The 26,701-nt window shown below is 34.1% G+C and overlaps 3 protein-coding genes across 7 annotated transcripts in view; 2 read left to right on the forward strand and 1 right to left on the reverse strand.

Annotated features, from left to right (window-relative positions):
* LOC106140135 (solute carrier family 12 member 6) overlaps positions 1-26,701 on the reverse strand; it is a 292,621-nt gene that overhangs the window by 93,390 nt on the left and 172,530 nt on the right. Inside the window, exon 1 of one of the 4 annotated variants that reach the window (XM_060948198.1) lies at positions 13,035-13,187. The exons of 2 other annotated variants lie outside the window; for them this stretch is intronic. In XM_060948198.1, the coding sequence (XP_060804181.1) occupies positions 13,035-13,092 (58 nt within the window). In that variant the 5' untranslated portion in view covers positions 13,093-13,187. Of the gene's footprint in view, positions 1-11,713; positions 11,889-13,034; positions 13,188-26,701 lie in introns of those variants that run through there. One more of the 4 variants, XM_060948220.1, reaches the window with a different exon arrangement.
* Positions 15,371-17,796, forward strand: LOC106140082 (trypsin CFT-1). Its single transcript, XM_013341608.2, has 4 exons — positions 15,371-15,489; positions 16,307-16,508; positions 16,895-17,153; positions 17,457-17,796. The coding sequence occupies exons 1-4, from the start codon at positions 15,444-15,446 to the stop codon at positions 17,754-17,756; spliced, it is 807 nt and encodes a 268-aa protein (XP_013197062.2). The 5' UTR covers positions 15,371-15,443; the 3' UTR covers positions 17,757-17,796.
* LOC106140084 (trypsin CFT-1) lies at positions 18,515-20,275 on the forward strand. Of its 2 annotated transcripts, none has more exons than XM_060948286.1 (4): positions 18,515-18,640; positions 18,916-19,099; positions 19,224-19,482; positions 19,886-20,275. In XM_060948286.1, exons 1-4 carry the CDS (start codon positions 18,592-18,594, stop codon positions 20,180-20,182), a joined length of 789 nt encoding a protein of 262 aa, XP_060804269.1. In that variant the 5' UTR covers positions 18,515-18,591; the 3' UTR covers positions 20,183-20,275. The 2 variants fall into 2 exon arrangements, with proteins under 2 accessions (XP_060804269.1, XP_013197063.2); XM_013341609.2 differs by having other exon boundaries at positions 18,552-18,640; positions 18,919-19,099.

The raw sequence follows: 26,701 nt of genomic DNA on the forward strand, positions 1-26,701 counted from the left end.
AGACAAAAAGATTTAAGGACTGTCACCAATAGGTACAAGGTTTACATACATACCTATAATCACATCTACATCCCTTGCGGGGTTGATAGAACCAACAGTCTTAGAAAGAATGAAAAACCACGTTTAGTTGTATGGCTTACTAATGGAATTGAGATTCAATTAAGGTTTCCTTTTAAAATATAGGTACATACTACTTGCACAATTCGGAATATGTTACGATTTCCTTTCTTTGAAGTGAAACATTGAGGTAAAATTTTAAAAACATTATTTTATTTTATTAATAAAAACTCTAGCTTTTGATTGATATTACATACGTAGAAAGAAAGATGGTCCATTCTATATTTCCTCAACTCATACACTAGCATAAAAATCCACTCACACTTTAGCAATATTTGAGTCTTCTCGTAAAAGCAAACCAGTCAAGAGCTAACGCAATCATTGATTGACAGTGATAAAAATGAAGAGGGTTCAGCGCCCGCGGCCTCGTGACTTCTAGAAATATCCGATACTTGGATTATTACGTCAAATGGATTTATTATCTTTGTATGTAACGTTATCGAACACTACACATAAATGCTTGCATATAAGTGTAAGGGGGCACTTAGAGAAGATATCCGAAATTCTCACGGGCATGAAACATATAAGCGGGCGGTGTTGGATGCATAATTTAATGTTATTTAAAGAACCACTTGGTGCTAGTTACTATTTAAATTACCAAACTTTTACAATGATGAAGATGTCAAGTCATAGTTCTATACCTTCTGGCTTTAGCCCCGGTTGTATCCCCACCACACTGGCGAGAGCCCGGGTATACCTTTAACCATGGATCCTAGCTTGGGTGGGTCAGGTTTTTATTCAAAGCTACTCCCATCTGATCTGCGCAACCTTTGCAGGTAAACCTAACTCGTATTTGATCCATTGTTACACATCCAGTTGCCTGAATGAGAGCAAGTCATTATTCTTTATTTGTACTAATATTATGAAGCGGTATTGTTTGTGACTTTGATTGTAGCTTTGTGCTAAGGATAAAAGTTAATCTTTGGAAATACGGAACCGATTATGGAAATTCTACATACATTATATACAGGCTATTTATGTATCACGGACAAAGCGGATGCGGGCCAAGTAAGTGCCTTAAATGTAAAACCACATTTAGGAGTACGTTCTGAGTAAGTAATTCATAAATACAAAATATTTGGTGGGTTCCTTTGCTACCTAGTCTCTTCTACGTCCAGTTAGCTTACAAATGTTACGTTAACGGATAATTAGGTCAGTTTAGCTTGTATTCCCAAATGATTCCACTTCATATGTTAGATATACTTAGGTAAGTAGTTTGTAAACAAAATAGAAGAAAATAAGTTTGACTTGGCCTCAAAGAAAAGTATGTCTATAATTGGGGCTTCAATAAATTACAAGAAAAAGAAATTTCAATGAAGCATATATAAAGGAATTGCAATAGCTAAGCTTCCTATAAGAATTAATTTTAATTTTTAAAAAACGTAGCGGCCTACTTTGATTTCACAATTATAAATTGAGCACTAGCATTTAGTGAAAGTAAAAATTCTTCAAAAATTGTAATTTGAAATGCTTTACGTAAACTTAATCCGTCTCGGCGGATGGCTCCGTCCGCGTCGCTACAATCATGCTTGCTATTCAGATATTCACACTTGATTTCGTTTCACATTTCAGGCAAAATGCAGACAAAGTAGGTAGATCTTCTGGGACAACAATATTATTACACTGACAGGCTTTAAGATGATTATTATGATCATTACACTGTTGTTTTTTAGGTTTTTATTTAGTGCTTCATGCAGTTATATTTTTAAACCCGACCTAATTAAGATTTGAAAAGAACATGAATAAATTTTTCTTATAATTTAGAAATATCTAATTTATTTAATAATTTATAATTTTTTAATAATGAAAATAAAATTAATTTATCTAAATTATATAATAACCAAACCTTTTTAATTATAATATTAATAGTAATTTATTTATTACTTTAATTGTTAAAACGCAATATCGTCATACCATTGACGAAAGATACTAGATCTTAAAGATGAAAATCTATTATATATATATCTACAGCTGAAAAACTAAGACTCTCGGTTCTGTATACCCCGTAACGGTGACGAAGTGGGAGCGTAAATGCGGGATGTTATTTATAAAAATACACGTCAAACTAGAAACAAATCTAAATTAGGTTGTATAATATAAAAAATTGGTTGTATAAGTTAAAAAATACCAGAAGTGTATCTTAGCGGATCTATCATATAAAATGTTTGAGTGTCTTATTATCACGTATTATCTAATCAATAACTTCGAATTATCCATGTATCAGTCCATTATAAATTTATTATTTCTCGGGAAATCCGATGTGTGATGTTACAAATTTATTGATGAGTTTAATATTTAATCATAGCTTATATGTATTTTTTGCGTATATTTTTCGTTGAATTTACATATGTATAAGGAAATCAATATAAATATTTGAGCACCAATGGCTGAGATTGTTGAGTGTCTGACTCGTTAACTCTTTTGTTGCCATGTTTCTAATACATGATTGTGAATTTGCAGTAAATTATTGTGGTGCGTGTGGTTCCCGGCACCAATACAAAAAAAAAAGAATAGGACCACTCCATCTCTTTCCCATGGATGTCGTAAAAGGCGACCAAGGGATAGGCTTATAAAATTGCGATCCTATTTTTAGGCGATGGGCTAGCAACCTGTCGCTATTTGGATCTCAATTCTATCATTAAACTAAATAGCTGAACGTGGCCATTTAGGCTATTCAAGGCTGTTGGCTCTGTCTACCCCGCAAGGGATATAGACGTGACCATATGTATGTATGTATGCAATAAAGAGTTATTGTATTGCATTGTAAACAAGTTCTCGTTTCAAGAGTTCCACTCCCACAGAAGCCATGAACCAATGACTATTTCCGTAGACCCCTTTAACTTAAGCTGCTAAGCTAACGAGTCATACAGGAGTCGTTATATGTAATTTCATGGTTTTCCTGCCCCGTAATCGTGGTCATGGGCGGCTTCGTGTTTTCCCTAAGGAGAAATATTAGAAAATGTTCCATAAACTTGGTATTCTTAATTTAGGCGATGGGCTAGCAACCTATCACTATTTGATGAGCCGTTTTTTAAAAATTTACCTTCATATTTAAGAAAATTGTTACATAGTCCAAAGTCTGAAAGTGGTAACTTTATTTTATAAGGTAATTAATAAACCAACTACTCCACACAAAGTATTTAAATGTTTATGGCTGACAATTCAGTTTTTGAGACGTTGAAACGTGGCATTTCAGTTTTTGCGAGACTGTTGAATCTGTTTACCCTGTTAGGGATAAAGACGTAATTATATATATGTATGGTCCACAAGTTTATGTTGCTACTAGTTTTCGCCCCCTGTTCCAATCGCGTGAAAATTATCTTATGTCCTTCTCCGTACTAAACAGTTTACGTATGCAAAATGTTATGGAAATCGGTTCAGTGGTTTTGACGTGAAAGACGGACAAACAAACACATAAACACATCACATTCATATGTGCACCCCGAGCTTCGAAACCTTTGAAGACAGTTGGGAATGCAAAGTCGAATTTGATAAGAAAGACTTATAATCCCAATGAAACGATGTTTCACAAATGTATGTAAGTTTATTGATAAGATATACTGTAGCTAATATAATGTTTTCACTGCACGTGCAATAAAATAGATTTATCATATATTGATAAGTTGTAAAACCCAACCGATAGTTACATTCATTACCGGCATTTGATTTGTGATTCAAGATTTTTTTTATATTATAATGATCGGTGATAACTGAAGAAATATTTTTTTACGAAATGGATATATTAGTTTTTGAATTTTATTTGTCCACTGTACACTGATCATAATTATTTTAAACTGTCATTTTATCTTCACACAAGTACACCATTCTATAGTTCATTTATTATAAAACATACATATTTATTTATTAATTTTGGCCTTTTTTTTATGCATTCTCAACAATTAACTTCATAGCTAGAAGTGTGGTAGTGAGAACACAGTGATACTTTTAAAACTATTGGAAGATTTCGCAAAACTTTTTTCATTCAATAGAAATAACTTATCTGTCGATAATAGTAATAGTAATTGAATTTAAAATGTTATATTAGTTCATAAGCATCTAATAATATTGAAATAAAAATTAACAACGACCACGAGCAATAACTACCCTAGTGTTCCACTGACACAAATTTAGAAAACTTCTCACCGTTATCTCGTTTTTTATGGCACAGGCATTTATCCTGAATAACATATCTAACGATTTACGTCATCGGCCTAAAATATAAGCCCTATCCATAATTTGTGTGCTGTTTGTCCCAGTAGGCAACGATCTTATTACCCAGCTTCGTATAGGTTCTACTTGCCACTGTATCAGGGAAGGTAGGTCGGTGCTTGCCCTATATTCCTTCCCTCTCGAACACCACGGTAATACCATAGGCTATCCTCTTCCCCCGTGACGTCACACGCAACCCCTCCGCGGCGCGTGTGTGCGTTCAGATTACCGTTATCTGTGTGCGTCTGATTATAACGATAGTTCAATCTGATTATTTTTTCTATCATATAAATAAGGTTGGATTATTTCTGACAGTTCACATTAAGGCTTTTTGGATGGCTTTGATAAGTGTTATGAATGGTTTTCTCGTTGTTAGTTTAAATTCATTTGGTGTTTGGGTTTTACATTATTAGCAGTAAATATTTACTTAATTTTCGTTTTTTATTTCTTGATATGGTACACGAGGTGATACGCCCGGTTTATACCACTTATAGTTTTTTGGTTCCATTTTTCAGCAGAGCAGTCAAATATTTCAACTCTGTTTTCGCAGATTCTACGGTTTTTATGTTAGTTTCAATTAGTTTTTTAATTACAATGAAATTTTTGAAATGTTGAACAAGAAACTGAGTAATTATGGCAATGTTGAATATTCCATCAGGTTAATAGGCCGGCCGACCTTAATTCTTCTTCACAATTGATACAAGACGATTCAAAGCGTTCTTTGTAATTTCATTAGGCGAAACCGAATGCTACCGGTAAACGTTTGTCGGTTCTCATTCATGATTAAATTTGTTTTATTTTACTTTCAATTGTTTTGCTCGCTTTTTCTTAGGAGCATTTGCGTTGAAGATTTTTTTTTGGTAGTGAAGACAGTTATGTATATTAAATTTTTGAAGGCTTGCAATATTTTAGTAATGACTTTTTATTTCTTAAAGTTTATTATCATTGTAGCTAATAAACTATTCTTTCTCATCTCTGCGTGTTCCCGGTTGCATCCTCCACAGAAGTGTTTCGGAGGCGGGGTCCTACCTGTAGCTAATGAACTATAATATATGTTTATATATATATATATATAATTAGATTGATTTCAGGCCTAATTAGGCATGTTGATTTCTATAATCGAAAGTGTGATAAATTTATTTAAAGTGCAAAAGTATAAGTTACCTACAATGTTGAAACTAAGTAAGAAATCAATTTATTAAGAAAATTGTAAAATTGTAGAATTATAGGTAGGTATCGTGAATTCGACTCCATATTTTGTTAAACGCACGTAGTAAAACAAACTATACAAAACAACATGGCATTTGAAATGAACAATCTAAAAACTACTAACTCGTACTGGAGTTAAATGAGTTTTGTAAAAACAAGTAGAAAAATCTAGAACAAGTTAAATTAGTTTATGTATTTAAAAATAACGGTTCAATTTGTACGCGCGGCTTAATGTGGCATTCGTGACTGGGATGAAAATGGTATGTTTACTAAACGCGACTGTCCGTGAAGACGGATGTTATATATTAGACTATATTACGCCTGCAGCTCTGCGCATGTACATACAGATACATATTCATGTCATTATTCCTTACGGGGAAGACAGCATCAATAGTCTCGAAAAGACTGAAATAAGGTTTTTAGAACTACACCTTTCTTTTTTAAATTTCATCTTAACAAGACCAACGGTTCGAAAGTTATAGCGTTACAAACATACATATAAAAATGTATTTTCGTCCAAGTTGATCTAACTCGCTTGCCAATGTCCGACTGATTAGCTGACTTAACGATAATTTGACATAAAGGTTCTCTATGCGGTCTAAAGATTTCGAGATATCATGTAGTGCACAAGATTTTTTAGATTTCTCGATAGAAGAGAAACCCAACGGCAGATCCGCAGAAAAAAAGCCACACCAACAACTGAATAATTTAGTATGAACGCCATAAATAGAAGTAATTTTGAGTTATTTGCGTACAAAAGGCTTCATTTCGCAATCTCTTTGTTGTTCTTTGTCACAGATGTAATCTCTGGCTTACGTTTTTTTTTTTGCGGATTTTCATGAATATTCCAAGAGCATTTTTTTGGGAATCGATTGAATTCAATATTGTTTACAGTCTCGCTTTAGATTGGAATTTTATAATGGCGTCAAAGTTTGTACAGATAAATGACTTTCTGACTTGGAAACGAAGTCATTATTCCAGGTTGTCGGAGTTACAATATTCCAATTTTTTGCGTCTTATTTTTTGCGAAACGAATTTGTTAAAACCATTTCTGAAATGCCCGGAACGATGAAATGTAAATTTTGTTACATCATTTACTCATATTAAAAATTTTATAATACAAGCGTTTAAATTTGTCGTTAAAACGATTGATATAATTTTTTGTTCACAACCTTTCAAATAAAATATGTCAAAACTCTCGTAATACGCGCTTTATTAAAAATTGTTAGAGCAGATGTCCGCTTTAAGGAAAAGTTTGTTATTTATGAAGCTCGGGGAGCTTTAAAAGGGCTACATCATTATAACTTTTCATTTTTTGCGGGTCATGTCTGTAAAGAGTACCTGTGTTGTACAAGCATGATAGTTATTTATATCATATTAAAAATTAACCCAACACAGATGGTATTTTTATACCTGTTTTTAACCAAGGATTAAATTCATAGTTTAGAAGCGATGCGTCATATTAAATTATAAACAGTTCATAATAGCATATTGTTTAAACCAAGCTAAATGCAGTAGTAATACTCAAAAGAACCGTTTAACCTCATTCGACGTGAAATTTCATTAAATAGAGAGAGAGGAATATGAAAACGAGCGCTGCAGATTATCTGCTTAACCCAGCAAAGCCGGCTATTTCTCAGACGGGCAAGACATAACAATCGCCGGGCTACTTGTGTTTATTTACTGTAAGGGTTAACTCGATCATTAACCCGTAGATGCTTAGTCACTAAAGACCGCGTTAGCACTTGAGCGGAAATTACATGCTCATATTTATTCAGTTTTTACATGTAGCGCCAAGACTAAGTCTTCTACTCGTAAGAGTATTACGAGTACGTCTTTCATATTAAAAGCGGATTGCTCGGTAGTTTGTTTTAAAATTCTAGATATTTAAAAGAGCGTCCAAGTAAGCTTTGTGATTTTTTGATGTACTACTTAGTTATTTCAGCTTAAAGCGTCATTTATCTATGTGTCTATCGGAAATATTCCTGATATCTATTTCAGCGACACTTGTGTCACTATTTTATAATTTATGTATATTCGTACATTTTTTTTAATTAAAAAAATACATTAATCGGTTTTTTTAATCCTATCATTGCAGACACATGTATCTATTGAATTATAGGCGTGAAAAATATGGTTGCTGCTTGGCAGGCATGCTTATTAGTTTTACTTGCCTTACTTTATTTATCTTTCAAACGCACTTTCGATTTGTGAATCAAACATTTCTGAAGAGATCTAACTACTTTTAAGAAAACCTTACATAATCTTTTGAAAACATTGTACAGCATTATTTGCATGTTGTTTAACTTTGTAAGTAACAATCGAAAAAGCACTTCAATGAATAAGACATTACAAAACACCGTTTATTTTGGTAATGGAACTCCTATTTTTTTTGTAAATTGCCAGTACATATTCTAACATAATACTCATGTGTCTAAAACTCAACAAATTCGTCGTAATATGGGTACAAAATGTATGTAGCGAAGTGGACTCAGCTGACTCTGCGGAAATTGTTATTTGTTTTTCTCTTGTTAATGACTGCGGCAAAATTAAGGCCAATGTAGTCTACATGTGCCTTAATATCATGTATTTATCCTTTGCAAGATAACTACACACATACATCACATGATTCCATTCATTTTGCTGAATGGCATAATAACGGAATTAGGAATCAGAGATAGTGACAGCTGACTTAGTTGACGATTTATCTACTAAATATCTCATGAAGCATCAGCAGATGAATAATGAAGAATGCTAGGTGTTAAATTTATCAATCTTCACTGAGTGGTGTTAAGAAGAGTGGTATATTTACAGACATTTTCGTTGAGTGACTTTTACAATTTGGGTACAAATAGGAGCATCTGGTACCACTGTGATGTCTTTGTTGATTAGCATAATGTTATTAGGGAAATTGAAAATCTTTTTAGATAAAAAATATTGTAACATAAATTTATCTTTTTTTTTCAACTTACGCTAGTATCGAAATACGTTTTTCTAGGTATTAATTTTGGCTTCATCTCTTCCTACAACAAGTAAAATATTTCGTAACTTTACTTTATCTCTTCCTACAACAAGTAAAACATGTTGACCTACTTTTTTCTTTTATTTGTCTCCTACAACATCTACAAAAAGCGAGCAAAATATTCTTTATACTAATCTGTAGGAAATTTCACGTCCAGATGAATGATCAATACATATTTAGTTAAATTCATATTTATTTAAAAAAATATATTATATCAAAATTGAATGCAAATCAACATGGTGTACCCAAGTCGTATAACTTGGAACTAAAGTTAGCTGATTGCAACTCCACCAACAAGTTAACAACACTATGACATTTTCCTAGTTCTCTGTATCAATGTAAAACATTGTTAGTGTATAATTGTTGTTCGAGCTGACTAGTTACAACTTCAGTAAACGTTTTAAGCTATTTAAAGTGGGTTCAGTAATACGGTGCATTACTGTAATGACATACTCAGAAATCGGAATAGAAATTGCATTTTGTCCTTTGACTAAGTCCTGCAACGAATGCAGTAGTCTTGGTTAAATATGGTTTAGTTTTCTTACGTTGGTTTCCTCGCTCGAGTCATTATAAAAAACTAACGTTTTCTCTGGTCTAGATGTTTATCTTTATACCTAGATATTTATATAATAATACTCCCGCGTACATGACGCTGTTCCCGCCAAAATGTCTCCGCGCCATGCCGCCATGTTTGATAAAGGGAATTCGTCTTGTTTGTTGTGCATGTAATTTTGTTAAGATAATATTTGCTTAATTACAGACTTCGCGGCATCACTTTAGATAATCGTGAGTTTTGGATTGCGAGTTGTGCCAGTGTTATTTATATGGAATTAAAAAACATAAGATAGATAGAATACCCTTTATTGCACATATATAACGTGGCCTATCAGTCTTTTCAAGACTGTTGTCTCTGTCTACTCTGCAAGGGATATAAACGTGACTATATGTAGGTATATTATAACAAAATAACTTATCCTAAACTCATGCGAAGGTACCTTACAAAAGGCGGCTTTATCGTATTATGCAATCTCTTCCAGCCCTCGTAGCATAGCACGCGCGTTGCCGTTTTTATCGCACGGAAAACTATTGCTGTCCCATTTCACACCATATCAAAAAGCGAAACGGTTATGGTATTTAATGCAATGAAAACGGCGTCGCGCGTGCTATGCTACGAAGTCAGGCAACCACAAATAATTACAATATACTTATAAATATAAAATCCATGTTTATCTTTTACCATTTATAATTTTGTATGTTATTTTTGCCATTCACTCATTTTTCATATATATAAAGCAAAGAAGATTACGATACTATATCAAATAATAATAGTGTCGTAATCTACTTTGCTTTTATCGATAATGCATAATGCATGTGATGTGAAATAGGAGTTTAATGTGCCCGCATGTAACTGAATCACTTGCATACAATTACATATTGATCCTTTTAGGGGTAGACGTAGCCTAGCCAGTAGTCACAACACTTAAAGGCCATTAGTGTTATTGAGATCCAGATATCAATATCTCCTTCATGTACGTTTGTATATTATCATGCCTATAGGGAAGGGGGGTAGGGAATAACTATATGTTTCTATGCCATGATTCCTACAGTCTTTTGTTTCATCCACATTCTCAATTATTAATTTATTGAGTCTTAATTTATTTCAATCCTATCATTTTTACTTGATGATTTTTTAAGGAAGTGAATGTGTTTGCTCTTTCACTCAAAAATTGAACTGAACGTATTTTCATGAAACTTTGTAGTAATATAGTTTAGACATGGCAAGTTTTTAGCTTTAGACTTTTAGTCTTAAAATTCACATAGATTCAAAGCGGACGAAATCGCATGCAATAGTTAATCGTAAATAAAAGTTAAAGCTAGTGGGGTTTTTGCATTATTGACTTAGTGTATTTAAAAAAAATGGTAAAACTAAGTACAGTCAAATAACAACAAAGTGATGATATAAATGATAACATCAATCGGTCGTGTTTAGTCTGACTATCAACAGTCTCGTTATCTTTCGGTGGCCGTTTGATGCACCTATAAAGATTAGTAAATTGTAAAAAAATTGCAAAGATAAAATTTTTAATGGAAGAATACCGCTTCCTCTGCACTGGCGTTTTGAAAGCGGCAGTAAACTTAGTTTTAAGTAATTTATTTGATGTCAACTAATACTGTGAAACCAAAAGATATGATTATTAAAAAGCTATGTTTGAAATGTTCCATTAAAAATGAAGAGAAATTCTGAATTTGAATGTTTTTATAGGCACAATCAACCTCATATATATGTATATATAATGAGTAATCCTGCACTGGACTATATGATGCCGTAATAGAGGCGAGTTTACAGATAGTGAATTTGGGTACGTAAATGAGCTGTTGGCTGTACATTAACGTTTCTTTTATAATAGAGCGTTGTCACAGCAACGTGCATAGCCATTAATGCATATATCTCTAATATGAAAAAGTGATAAAAATATCATTTACATTCTTAAAGAAAAAAAGGCGTAAAATAAAGAAAATGACAGTAATTAATTATTAACAATAAACTACATAATGTATTTACTTTTCAATTTCACTACCTGTATAATTTTAAGGAAAAAAGCAAGATAGTCAAATTATGTATTCTTAGCCAGCTTCATATGCCTTATCGTCTGTATCTGAGAGCTTATTGGCTTAGGTTTTAGTCATTTGGAAAGAAAAAGATGTATGAAAAGGGGAGGCTTTTGTCCAGCGGCAAAATAATAAACTACTTGACTTGGGAATATATAGCTTATAGCTTTAAAGAGAATTATAATAAAATTACGAAAATGCAATTCACTCAGCGAACTAATTTATATTTAAACTTTTATATATTTTTAGAAGGAAAAAGAAAATAGAAATGCAATAATCAAATTAAAGGTGTCAGGGTGTGTTAAACGCTAATAAACATTGGACTCTTTTTCTAGACGATAGTCTCGAAGCTGCCAGTATTTGAATCTCAATTTCATCATAATGCTTTACAGCTGAAGGTGATCTTTCAGTCTTTTTAAGAATGTTGGCTCTATAATAAAACTATGCATGGGTATTTTAATATTTAAAAGAAGTCTATAAATAAAACAAATCTGTGAGGGTGTATGCATAAATAGCTTTGTTAAGATAAATAAATAAAAATCAGACCTGTTAGTAGGGCTGAAGCAGTTCCGCCATCTTGGTCTTGTCCAGAAGACAACCTCATTTTACTTGACAAATCTTAGGTCCCTTAAAAATATTCTCACAAACATCAAAGGAGATTAATACTGATAACTGACCGGTACTGTATCAGATCTTCAAATATATACAAGAAAATGTAGGTTATGTTATCAAGCATGTGACTGATAGGCAATCGGCATCGAACAAAGGGTTTAAGATAAATAAGTGAAAGTTAAAAACATAAACATAAAGATAAAATTGTGCATTATCACAGTAGGTGCACTTTGCCCGTATGGTTCCCGGTGACTTTAGAAATAATACAAAGATATGTACATAAAATCACCTGTTGCCCGGATTTTTAGATAAACATTTAAAAAAATGGCAAAAAAATAAACAAACCTTTTAAATATATATGAGCTAGCAAGTATAGAATAATGCACAAATATTTTCTTACGGTACAGATAATAGCTCCATTGTTCGGAATTAACATGACACACCTTCACTTTACACTTAAACTTAAATAGTCTCGCTAAATTAATAATTCTGTTTTAATCGGAAAAATAATAAAAAAAAACATTGAAAACAAAAATAAATATGGATTGTAAGCACAAACAACGCAGAAAAAGCTAAATATTATACAAAAATTGGCGCACTATTGGACCTTTTCGAGACAGAGCAAATACGTACATACATATGTATAATCAAGCCTTTATCTCTGATGGGGTAAACAGAGCCAATAATCAAAATACTTGAATGTACATATTTATGCTACTTGTACTTATAAAGTCTTTAAATCTTATGAACTCTTTCATGTGCTTAGCATTAATTTTATATTAAGTTAGCATAGATTTTACTTTCATTTTCAATAATTTTCAAGAAATAAATGAAAAATTTAAAAATAAAGTTATGATTTTGAAAATAGTTTAATCTTGTTGCAAGATTTTTTTAAGACACAGTATATCACGTCACTTTTAAAAAGACCAAAAATTTACACGAGATTAGTAGAATAATTTTTAATTGGACACTAAGTAAATGTTATAGTAGCAAAACTGTAGTCAAAGAAAATTTTTGAGATAGAGAGAATCTCAGAAAACTTTCCATGTAGGTAAATGTTCAAGAACCCTATCGGAGCTTCAAATATCTGATAACTTTGGAGTCCAGACATATCTTACTCTGTGGGTCAACCGTATATCGTATTAGGTATATTTTACTGATATTGTGATATTATCAGTCAAAATACTCGTACTAGTGGTACATTCAGAATGGACTCTTGAAAATTATACATTTAATATAATAAATATAATTATACCTTTAATTTCAACTGGTGCATATTTATTTCCGACTCTGCTTTCATTACAGCCATTCATTGTATCACAATGTAGGTGATTGTATTTTAACAACACTAATAAACTTTTATCTCCTGTGAAAACCGCTATCTCTGGCTGGAATAGCAATACTGGTTGCAAAGTTATATTTCTGACATTGAACATCTTTTTATCTGGTGCAGTAAGCCATACTTGAGATATTATATTTACTTTTCTCATTTAAATTTAATAACTTACTTATTTTATGCGCATTCCTTACGAGTTTGTTATTTGAGTGGCCAATAGAGGCATTAACGTGGAAAGATAAATTTAGCGGCGGAACCTACGGAGTCGATTCGTGTAAAAACTCAAATTATCCAATCCAGGATAGTAGTTTGTTTGTTTGTAAACTCTTTATTGCACATAAAAATAAATATAACAAATAACAAAACAGTAGTCGTGAGAACGATGGCTCCTTTCTGTACACCTGGGGACGCAACCGGGACTTACACCAGGAAGACGATGAAAGAGTTATTAATTGAATCATTCAACTTATATACAGACATTAAGACTATCCCTCAGTAACCATAAGCAGGATTGAGTCACAACAATATCACAACACAATTGGAGATTAGGCGAGAATTGTACCGTGTAATCACTTGCTGATATCTACTCCTGTTGTTAGGCATACCCTTCTTAATGATGCTCTGGACAAACATCTGAAGGTTGATGATTTATGTTTATATGTTCCGAGATCACCATCTATACAATAATTTGGTTACTTCTTATACGTTTCTATTTATTTGCGAGAAAATCTGAAATTTGATTTAGAAACTTTGTAAATAAAACTAAAATAGACTTTACTTTCAGAATGGAAATGGTTACCTGTCCCACCATTTTCCGAATACGATGATTAAGATAACCAATCTAGTTGAAATTAAACATTAAATCTTGGTATTAAAGATAAGATTCGTGTTGAATATAAACATACTCGTAATAAAAAATAAATAAGGAAAAACCGTAGATGATTCATTAGTGAAATCAATTAAGACAAACATATATAATGTAATACTTCTTTCTTGTTCACCCTATGCCTATATGAAAATAACAACTTGTTACCTTATTTTATTTTGCCAATTCTTGGTAAAACTAAAAAAAGCAAAAGTACATATGTTCTGCTTATTTCTAAAGAAATCTGTTTCAAAAGACGCGAGATATGCATGATGGAAAGGGTGACAGGCGTGTACTCTAAATATAATTCTTTATAGACATACATAAACAAATACATAAATAATAATATAAAATACATAAATAAATTGTGCCGTGTGGTTCCCGGCACCAATACAAAAAAGAATAGGACCACTCCATCTCTTTCCCATGGATGTCGTAAAAGGCGACTAAGGGATAGGCTTACAAACTTGGGATTCTTTTTTAGGCGATGGGCTAGCAACCTGTCACTATTTGAATCTCAATTCTATCATAAAGCCAAATAGCTGAACGTGGCCATTCAGTCCTTTCAAGACTGTTGGCTCTGTCTACCCCGCAAGGTATATAGACGTGAACATATGTATGTATGTACATATATAAATATAATAGACACCAAATTAGCAAGACTTAGAGAGGTAATCATTTTTAATTAATTTTTTAAACTGATACATAGATTTAGGGTTTATGATAAAAATAAATATAAGTTTGTCTTGGGATATTTATGTAATTCGTGACTTCAAAGCTCCGTTTTGCCTTTTTGATAAAACTATAGGAACTCCTTTTCTCACAGTCTTCTATTGGTCATAAATTTGTCGCTCAGTAGGTTGCCTGTATAGACATAATTATTTAAATTAAATTAATATCCACGGGTCTAATTACATAGATAGAGTTTACATCGAAGTAAGTTCGAACCTTGTGTTACGAGATACAACGATATTACATTTTATCAACAAACCATTTTAAAACCACCAGTGAAGTGAGGTTACATTACCTTTCATTATTGAGGTTTTTTGAAAAGTGTATGCAATTCAGAAATATAAATAGGTTTGCTACCATGTAGAAGTACACTACTACACTCTCCATACTCTCGTCCTATAGACTATGTTTTGCTGCCAACTAACAAATAGTGCACCCAAAATTCACAATAAAGTTTGGTAACAGGTAGGCAGAAGACCATCCAGGCGACAGATGTACTAATTTAAAGTTTAAAGAATAATAAAATCCTGCCCATATTTGTCTCACCGTTGAATCGCTATTGAATTTCAATTTGGAACTGATAAAAAAAACCAATTGTCACATCCTATGACCCCAAATGAAGTAGCAATTAAACGTTATCTTCATTAAAGATTAAATTGATAAAGTTTAGAATTAACTATAAATATAGGAAGACCGTTGATAGATTCATTAGAGGAAAAAAAAGGCCAAATATGCGAACACTGATTGTTTTGGCACTAGTCGCGGCTGCTTTTGCGGGTAAGAACTGTTTCTCTACTTTTATTTTTAAGTCTTGTCTGAAATTTAAATGCAGCGGAAAATAATAGAAGTACTCTTATCTGTGTGATTTCCAAACTATCTTCTGTGGATCCAGCGCGGGGTACTACATATTTGTATGGATGCTTTTTCTTTCTACTGGCTCAAGTCCCGGTTGCATCCTCACCACTCTGGAGGGGAGCCAGAGGTGTGCCATCGTCGATTGATTCTAGATTGGGTAAGTCAGGTTTTTATACGAAGCGGCTCCCATCTGACTTCTGCAATCTTTGCAGATAAACTTTACCCGTATTGGGTCGATTATGTTTACACATCCAGTTGCCTAAATGTGCAGGTTTCCTCATGATGTTTTCCCTCACCTCAAGAGCATTGTTGCTTGTTAGTATTCAAACTAGTGTACATAAATTAGAAAATAGTCATTAGTAAATGGCCTCTACCATCGGAGTGGTATATCTTCCTTCATCTTCTATCAACGATGATGATCGATCGTTAATCTTGTGCCCTGTGATTTTATATCGCAAGATAAGTTTCCACATTTAAAAAAAGGTTTCCACGGGTTAATATCAGGTTGAGGTAAAATCTTAACAACTAAGAGCTAAGTCCAAATTTGATTAACATTTGGAAGGAAAAAGAACAACAAAAATATAAAATTTTAGGATAGTAAAATAAATTTTATCTTTAAGAATAGACAACATTTAGAATTGTTATATAAGAAAAAAGAAATCACGCTGGATCCAAATCTAATTATTCAGTATTTTAGATTATCCTTTATAACAATTTAATTAATAAAACAACCTTTTAGCGGAACTGCCAGTTGATGCCAATGGATCATCCGCGGTCGCCCCTACTGGTCAAAGGATCGTCGGCGGTACGTTGACCGACATCAGCCAATGGCCTGAGATGGCCTCCCTGCTGTTCTCCTGGGGAACCACTGGTCACTCACATTCTTGTGGAGGTACCATCCTGAACCAGAGGTCAATTTTGTCAGCTGCTCATTGCTTCGTGTAAGTAGATATCATTTACGTTGTGAAACTAATTTTGAAATTGAAACAAGAATATTTTAAGATTCCATATTATATTTCCAAAATAAAAATTTGATTATATTATATACAGAAAATGTATTCACTTGAGTTTCCCAATAAAAATATGTCAAATAAATTAGAAAGAAACCATCTCAATGTAACGGTATTATAGTCCTTCTCTTTTTATATTTTTTTTTTGTCAAAATAAAAGTGCCTACCACTTATTATTGCATTTTTTGCATTAAACACTGATGAAATTAAGATAAATTATTTTCTTCTGCAAATTTCGCATAGTATTTTTGTTATTTTTCACTTTGATTTAGATATTTATTGAAATAAAATAAACACTTGTAAAATTTTTGTTAAAGTGGTCACGCGCCAGCAAGATGGCAGGTCCGCCTGGGATCCTCCTTCGCAAGCAGCGGAGGAGTTGTGTTCACCACCTCGCAGTTGATCAACCACCCGCAGTACAACACCCCCGCTCGCTACGACAACGACGTCGCCATTTTGCGTGTCTCTGGTACCATCGTCTACAACAACAACATTCGCGCAGGCAGCATCGCTGGTGCAAACTATAACTTGGCTGACAATCAAGTTGTGTGGGCTACTGGTTGGGGACACACTGTTGTAAGTATTGCCTCAAATCTAACTTTTTGATTGCGCACACGTTTATCATTATAATTCAATTTCTATACATACATACATAAAATCACGCCTCTTTCTCGGAGGGGTAGGCAGAGACTACCTCTTTCCACTTGCCACGATCTCTGCATACTTCCTTCGCTTCATCCACATTCATAACTCTCTTCATGCAAGTTCGGCGGTTTCGGGTACTTTTGACCTGACCCTTTACCATTTCTAATAAACTAAAAATATGAAAATAAACTCTATGAAATAGAAAATACATGATATTGTTGCTTATTTTTGTAGTCCGGCGGCGGCATCAATTCAGAGCAACTGCGTCAAGTCCAAATCTGGTCAGTCAACCAAGCGATTTGCAGAACCCGCTACGCTACAAGAGGGTGGAACGTCACCGACAACATGTTGTGCTCCGGCTGGTTGGACGTTGGTGGTCGTGACCAGTGTCAGAACGACTCCGGTGGCCCTCTCTTCCACAATAGAATCGTTGTTGGCGTCTGCTCTTGGGGTATCGGATGCGGCGACCCCTACTTCCCTGGTGTTAACGCTCGCGTGTCTCGCTACACTGCTTGGATTCAAGCTAACGCATAATATTCATTGATTTGCATTAAATAAATACGTTTAAATAAAATGTTGTTACTTTTTCTGGGAACATACCTATCAGATAATCTCAAAAATATTGCATTTACGCATACACTATAAGATTTAAAGCTCCTAGCTAGGCTTTAGGGCTCGGAGTCTCTTCTCTGATATTTTGTTAACAGTGTGATAGGCTTTCGGCCTTCTAAGTTACAAGTCAACAAACCGACAAGATGGCCAGCAAATCATTCACAGCATCATACTACAGTATGGCGTATATCCTGAGTATATAAAAGCTTTACATACATACAAACATACATATGGACATGTCTATATCCCTTGCGGGGTAGACAGAGCCAACAGTCTTGAATAGACTGAATGGCCACGTTCAGCTATTTGGCTTAATGATAGAATTGAGATTCAAATAATGACAGGTTGCTAACCCAACGCCTAAAAAAGAATCCCAAGTTTGTAAGCCTATCCCTTAGTCGCCTTTTACGACATCCATGACATATAAATGTTTTACTTTGGACCTAATAGACTGCATGTGTGGCTCCATCGCTGGCCACGTTTCACATTAGATATTTATACCTAAATGATACCCATTGTTAAGATACCCTTGGATAAATACTTATTATCTAACACATGCGTACATTTGGTATTCCCGCTCTTATCATGTGGGTAAAAATTGTAACGGATATTACATCAATGCATGGATTTTGACACCCAAATAGGTATCAACTAAATAATTTAATCTCTTCCGAACTAAATGATTATTTCGATAAAATTAACGTTTTACTATAAATACTGGGACTTAATGATTTATTTTGTGTAAACATCATTAGATATGCGTGCCTTAGTGGTTTTGTTAGTCCTGGCTGCGGCTGCGGTTGCAGGTAAAATCTCCATTTTAACTTCTTTGGAATTCGTTGGGAAATACTGCAAGTGTGAAGGCAAAATGGGATCAGAAAAATTTGTTAAAATTAAATGTACTTAATTATTTTTCTGTTGAACACAATAATAAAATAAGATTAATGTGATATCTCTCATTTGGTCAAATTCTATCAATATCCCTACATTTGACTGGAAACGTGAGCTTTCATAAGTGTAAAATGATGGCGTTAAGTAATTTAAACATAACAAATGAACAATCTGTATCTTATTTATTTAGCAGAACTAAAAGCGGACCCTAAACCCACCGGTAGCAGGATCGTGGGAGGTTCGGTGACCGACATCAGCAAATGGCCTGAGATGGCAGCTCTGTTATTCTCCTTCGGAACCACTGGCCATACGCAATCTTGCGGAGGTACCATCCTGAATCAGAGATCCATATTATCTGCTGCTCACTGTTTTGGGTAAGTTAAAATCTGCTTTTGTCCGTCTTGGCGAAAGGTTATTCTCATGTCAGAACCATAGGCTATCCCCCGTCTTGAGAATGGTCCGATTATAAAATGTTTCTAACCATATAGTCATTTTTAGGAACGACGCACCAGCAAGATGGCAGGCTCGTCTAGGATCAACCTACGCCAGCAGCGGCGGAATCGTCTTCACTACCTTACAGTTGATCAATCATCCTCAATACAGCACTCCAGTTTTCTTGGACAACGACATAGCAATCTTGCGCGTTTCTGGCACTATCACCTACAATAACAACATCCGACCTGGAAGCATTGCTGGTGCCAATTATAATGTGGCTGATAATCAAGTCGTGTGGGCTACTGGATGGGGACTAACATCTGTAAGTATTAAAAACAATTATTTCAGTACTCAAAGTATTATCTGATTAAATACATACTGGTATTGCTTGTATTGAAAGTTACTTCTGATTTTCTAGGTGTGTTTCTACTACTAGTGCTTAGAATTTGGTAAAACAATCCTTTTCAGTAAGTTAGTGTAAGGAAAGTATTTATGGCATCATTGTCCTCCCTGCGAGTGTATTGGTTGCGTCGTCTACTCGACATTCACAGAAAGAGTATAGAGTGGTCTTTTTCGACAGGGGTGGGAACTACATACCACTAACCATACCAATTTTATTAAAACGCAAGTCAGTTAATTCACACTTTACGATCTACATATTTTTCAAAGACATTTTTATTTATAACTATTTAAGATTATTCCTAAAGTGATTGTCTTCTTCACAGCAAGGAGGAAGACCCTCAGAGGAGCTACGTGAAGTACAAATTTGGACTGTCAACCAGGAGATATGCAGAACTCGCTACGCCCTTTCTGGTGTGACTCTCACTGACAACATGCTATGCTCGGGTTGGTTAGACGTTGGTGGTCGTGACCAGTGCCAGCAGGACTCTGGTGGTCCCCTCTTCCACAATGGAGTCGTCATTGGCGTCTGCTCTTTTGGTAATGGATGCGCCGATTCCTTCTACCCTGGTATCAATGCTCGGGTATCTCGCTATACTTCTTGGATCCAAGCTAACGCCTAAATATTGGACAATATCATTCTGTATAATTTTTTTTTGACCGCAATTAACATTTATCACAATAAATATGATTGTAATCGAATATTTCGTTATTGACTGTTAATTATTAATTTCAAAGTATTTTTAGCATTGACTAAATAAAATGTTAAAAAAAATTAAGTTTTATTGATGTGCCCATTGTCCCTGTTTAATCACAATAAAGATTTAATAAAATTAGATAAAAATTTACTCTGTTTCCCATTTAATTGTTGATAATCGACTATATATGATGTTGTAATACATGCCAATCAGTGAAACTACTTGAAGTCGTAATTTTATGAATTTATCAATCACAAAAAAATGTTATATCTGCTATAGAATTATAACCAGCTAATACGTTAAGTCCATTTCTATAAGTACTGAAATAAAGGTAAAAAACTTTCTTTTTAATAATATTTAATAGCCATGATAAGGAAAGGCAAAATAAAACAACAGATTAATTAATATTATTAACCATACTATGTGGACACATGATTACTCCACATTTCTGGTGGGGTAGGCAGAGAATATATCTTTCCCTTTTGCTTAATCTATACAGCTCGATACTATGTAAATGACGTCAAAGGCCTGAGGCGGCTTTGAATAGGAGCCAGTCTATAAGCAAGTAACAACTTAGAAATAACTTCTATGAATTGACTTTATGTTTAACTATCTTTGCGGCGTATTGGTTAATATGCTAGTCGGTCTGTCGGGGGTCTTAGGTTTGGTTTCTAATATAAGAATATATACATGTTTATCTACAGTTGCGGGGTATTGTGATAGTTAATTCGTTTCAAACGAAAATACGTTTCATTCCAAATGTTACTAACTTCGTGGCCCTAAAATTGAAGCAACTGGTAACCATATGTTTTCTTTATCACAATTAGACAGGCATGCTTGTTCAAAGTTAGCGTGCTAGCACTAAGAAGCTTGCGCAAGATGTAAAGTCTCCTTAATGACATTCACGGTTAAAGAAGTCTTATATGACAAATACTTATTACAAAACCTTGTATTTTTATTTAGGAAAATAAATATGTAAAAATATAACTGAATAAAAGTGAAGAGTATTGTTATTTTGTTTCTTTTATTACATTGTATATAGCATTTAGCATTATAATATACATAGCTTCGCCCGCACGAATTACGCGCTACATACACCAGCCATCTAAAAATTAATACGTTAATTCACAAAACCCACGTTAATTAAAGTTTCAACCGAGATCAAAATTACACCATGTCCTTCTCCAGACTCTTACATTTATATAGCTATGTGAAATTTTAAGAAGATTGGTTCAGTAGATAACTTCTTCTTCTAAGTCGAACACTCCTGTCAGAGTGGTCGTGGTTGCGCAGATGAGGTACATGGGGACTCTAGTCTGTGCGAGAAGGGATGTATCATCAGCGTATCTTTTTATTATTACGGTTGTTTATCACGCGTCCCCCGACTGATATATCTTTGTCCCATTCCTCCAAGACAATGTGCATGATGTATTCCCTGTATGTGTTGAATAGTAACGGCGATAAGATGCATCCCTATCGCACATTCTCCTCCTCATCTGTCCTCAAAAGGACTATCAGATGAGGTGGTACACCCATTTCCGCAAGTATCTTCCATATGACCATATGTGTCCATATGACCGTGTCAAATGCTTTGCGGAAGTCTACAGAGCAGATATAAAGGGTTGAAGTAGATACATACATACATAAAATCACGCCTCTTTCCCGGAGGGGTAGGCAGAGACTTCCTCTTTCCACTTGCCACGATCTCTGCATACTTCCTTCGCTTCATCCACATTCATAACTCTCTTCATACAAGCTCGGCGGTTTCGGGTAATTTTGACCTGACCCTTTACCAGGACGTCCTTAATTTGATCAAGATACGTATACTCACGTATACGTATACTTACGTATACGAAGTAGATAACTTATTGTTAATTAATTTAATAGTTGCATATTAAACATTTTAATTTAAGTGTACATATACGAGTAGTCTGTGTAGTAGTCTTGAAGACTTTGATTCGTTTTCATCTTGCTTACGAATTCTGGACAAAACTGCGCAGACACAGTTTCAAGTATAACATCTTTTCTTTTGTCTTATATTATGATTGTGATATGTTTCGGAATAATGGCCTGGACTGACTGCTAAGTTGGGTTCATACTCACGTAACGCAATGTTATTGTATCACATGCGTTTTCCGAACGTTATAATGCAACGCGTTGTGCAATGCAAGTTTAAAATCAGTTTAAGCAAACCTCTAGACGTTTTTCCATGTTGGGGTCCATTGCGAGTAGCATCTAGATTATTTATCTTATCTGTTAATATCAGGAACTTTACCCGATTTGCCTTAGGTTAAATTAAATCAGATAAATATTTATCTTGTATGGGTTTTTCTGTTTCCGTTAGGACTTTAAACGTGGAAGGTGCGGAAAGGCCAATTTATTAATCTACTTTTAACGTAGCATAAAATCTTATCGCTTAGAACCGATTGGTTACTAGGTAGTGTCTCTTACACTCCAACTCTCCTAGAAGATGCATTGACTTTTACCGATAAAAGTACATACATTAAAAGTCGGGATGACAGCCATCAGCAAAATTTTGAAAGAAATTTTTGAAATAGTATAATTCTCACTAACATTATAATGTTAGTGAGTTTGTTTGTTACCTTTTCACGCCTTATCTAAAGAACCAATCTTATTGAAAATTTGAGTAGGTACCTTATAAATAAGACGCTGAAGAAAGATATAGAGTACTTTTCATCTCTGTAAAAACTAAAATTTCAGTGGGATATGCAAAAACCCTGCATTCTTTTGTGTGTAGCGCTAAATTAGTGCGGGCAGAACTGTAAGTATATAAAGAAAATAAGAGGGAAAATATTACGAACGTATGTGAATTATTAAAAAAAATCATAAAAATAATTAGTAATGAATGAATAGTTTACTTACCTTTTCTATAAAATATCTAATTATTAAATAAGGTATACTATATGACCTATTTATTCTTATGTATGTATGTACTTATGAGATGAAGCTGAAATAATTAATAATATAGAATCTACTTAGTTATATTAAAATAACGGTTTATTCGACTTTGTTCACCTGGGTGATCAAAAGCTACAAGATTTGATTCCACCATATCAACGCATTTAATGAGTGAATAAATAATAAACTTTCAAGGTAAATAAAGACTTGATTTGCCTATGAATTATTCAGTGAGATCTTCAGGGAAAGACTGGCGATACTGATTGCACTGTGTATAGTTATCATGGACATCAATACAAACAATTATTATTAATAATCGGCCAAGCGTAAGCGCAGCATCTGGATCTAAGGTTCTTAATGTATTGCGTTTGTAGGTACCGATTTTACATTTACAAATCCTGGTTAGGTTTAAACAAAATGCTGGATTAAAACTTCAATGCTGAGTGTTATTAAATATTTATTTATAAGTAAAATATATACATGCATACATATAGTCACTTCACACACACACTACTTTATCCCTTGCGGTGTAGACAGAGCCAAGACTGAATAACCAAGTTCAGCTGTATGGTTTAATGATAGAATTGAGGTTCAAATAGTGACAAGTTGATAGCCCATCGCCTAAAAGAAACCCAAGCCTATTATAACTTAGATCGTCTACGTTTTCGGCCTTGGGAGAATTAGAATATGACTAACTACGTTATAGGTGCAGAGGTATTGAAAACGTTACCTAAACTTACAGTTTTTAAAATTAAAAGCTCATGCAATGCATGATTATGAAAGTTCAATAGAAAAGAAGAATATAAATGTGGACGAGAGAATACGAGTAATACTCAAACCGCTGATGTTAGAAACTTCATATTTGGCATGTAGGTTCTTCATGTGGTCTAGGGGTCCTTTAGAGAGGCTTTCTCGATAATTCCGCGGGAACGGGAATTTTTTTTATTTTTCGAATAATGCGGGCGGAGCCGCGAGTGTCATCTTGTTGGCAAATAAATAAACATTTTGAAATGCTTGCATTTTTGTAGCTGAAGACATATTTGCAGAATATCGGCTATCGGAGCTCATTTGGATTATTTCTTCTGACACAGACAGAACCCTAACAGAACTAATTGCCCTATCCAAAGTTTTTGACCACTAATACAATATCAATTAAACGTTATCTCACCGAAAATAAAGATATGATAAAGCTTACAATTACAATATATATGTGAAAACCCCATGATATCTCATCAGTGGAAACCTATTGGGGTAATCATGCGCGTCGTGATTCTTTTGTCCCTAGTCACAGCCACCTTCCCGGGTCAGGGTAAGATCCATTAATTTTATTAATTTCGCTTCCGCTCAACACACATAGGTACACATAGTCACGTCTATATCGCTTGCGGGGTAGACAGAGTCAACAGTCTTGAAGGGACTGCCAGGCCACGTTCAGCTGTTTGGTTTTATGATAGAATAGAGATTCAAATAGTGTCAGATTGCAAACCCATAGCCTAAAATTAGAATCCCAAGTTGATAAGCCTAGCACTTAGTCGCCTTTTACGAATTCCACGGGAAATTAGATGGAGTGGTCCTATTCTATTTTATATTCGTGCCGGGAACTACACGGCACTTCTGCTCTACATCTTTATTATTTTTGGGGTAGACTGTAGTAGTTTAAATACTGAAATGCCACGTTCAGCTGTATGGCATAAAGATGGAATCGAGATTCAAATAGTGGTAAGTTACTAGCCCATTGTCCATAAAAGAGTCTGAAGTTTATCAACTTTTCCCTTGCTTGTCTTTTATAATCTGCTGGCACACACTATGTTATTTCTTCACTACGAGGCCAGCATGGGAGTTCATATTACTTGGCGTTTGCTTTAAATTAAGATAATTTTAGATATTTGATGGTACTTATAACGACGACACATTTCCATGAAAATTTTCCATTGAACATCCGCTTTTCATAAATAATCCTATGGAGACCGGTCGAAACACTAGTTACAAATGAAATGACCATTTTAACCCGCATAGCATGGCAATCGTGGCGCTTTTTACAGCGCGAAAAATATCGCGTCGCGTTTCACGCCATAAAAAGCTAAGCAGCGATAGGTTTTAGCGCGACAAAAGTGGCGTCGCGCATGTCACGCTACGGCGGAGGGCAGAACTAATTTCAATTAACAATTTTTATCGTGTTTATATCAACTAACATCATGTTTGCAAATAATTTTCTTATTTTTCTTAATTTTCGAAACCCATCATTCAACAGATAAGATATTTAGCCGCATCGTATTTTATAGCACTGAATAATAAGGAATTTTGAGAGATTTACATTTAAATAAGGTATTATTGAATAAAGAACTTATTTTGAAAACTTGTTTAAGATAGGCCTGCAATTTTTTCTAAACACTGCGAAAAAGTTATTATTCAAATGTGGTTTGAATATTTCTATACTTTTAACTTATAACCTTACTCATATCGGGCCCACGTTACAAAGAAGTTCCAAATATAGCTGTAAATTAGGTGCGGTCTCAACGATGTTTGGCTATTATTCTCACAGTTTTTATTTTTATTTAGTATGTATTTTTGTATGTTATTAATATATTACTTTTAGATAACTAAACGAAGCTTGAAATCCCTTTTCCCTTTTACAGAAGCAACTATAGAACACTGCATATATATTTACCCAAAATTTATCTGAAAGTTTGACAATAATAAATAAAAGTTACACTCATTTTAGATATATATGTATGTATTATTTTTTTGTACCTCCCAGCTGTAGCCCATTGTAGCGGGATTTTGTGCGCCTTAAATTTTAAGGAACTCATTGTATTATATATTTGAGTCGTTGAAGTAATGTATGTAATGTAAATGTATGTGTTAAAAAAGGATGTAAACTTCTTCGAAAGCTCCCGACTCGGAACGAAAGTGAAAAAGTGAGCGTAAACCATAAAGGTCGGTTTATACCTAGTCTCTGTCTGCCCCTCCCGGAAAATGGTATGATTTATATAAGTATTAAAATTATTTAGATATAAAAAAGAAGTAGATAACAAACAAATAAACTTCCTTTCGCATTTATGATATTAGTCGGGATTAAAATTTAACATTTAAAAAAGTTATATTTCTTAAAAAAATGTATTGTGTTCATAAGATTTTTAGTTGAAAATTAGTCTGCGTTTAGTAATCAAAGGCTTCCGTGTCGATTAAGGATGCAGGTATAAGGTTACTAGCACAGTAAAACTCGTGTAAAAGGCTTATTTTCCAGATTCCTTGAACAAAAGCTAATTAAATAAGCTAATAAAACGCTTATGTGATCCTACTGTACCAACAATTGATACTTTCTTGCTTGCTTCATCAAGTAACTTTAGTTTTTAATTAGCCCTAATATTAAACACATATACTTACATCAGTATAGTTTATAGGCGTACGGCATTCGAAAGTTATGAGTTCTATTGTACTTGTGACAGAGGGCCTCTGTGGCGCAGCGGTAGTACGCTTGTCTGTGGCATCGGAGGTCCCGGGTTCGACTCCCGGCCAGGGCAT

This window comes from Amyelois transitella, chromosome 3 (assembly GCF_032362555.1).
Source record: "Amyelois transitella isolate CPQ chromosome 3, ilAmyTran1.1, whole genome shotgun sequence".
In the NCBI taxonomy this organism is placed as follows: domain Eukaryota; kingdom Metazoa; phylum Arthropoda; class Insecta; order Lepidoptera; family Pyralidae; genus Amyelois; species Amyelois transitella.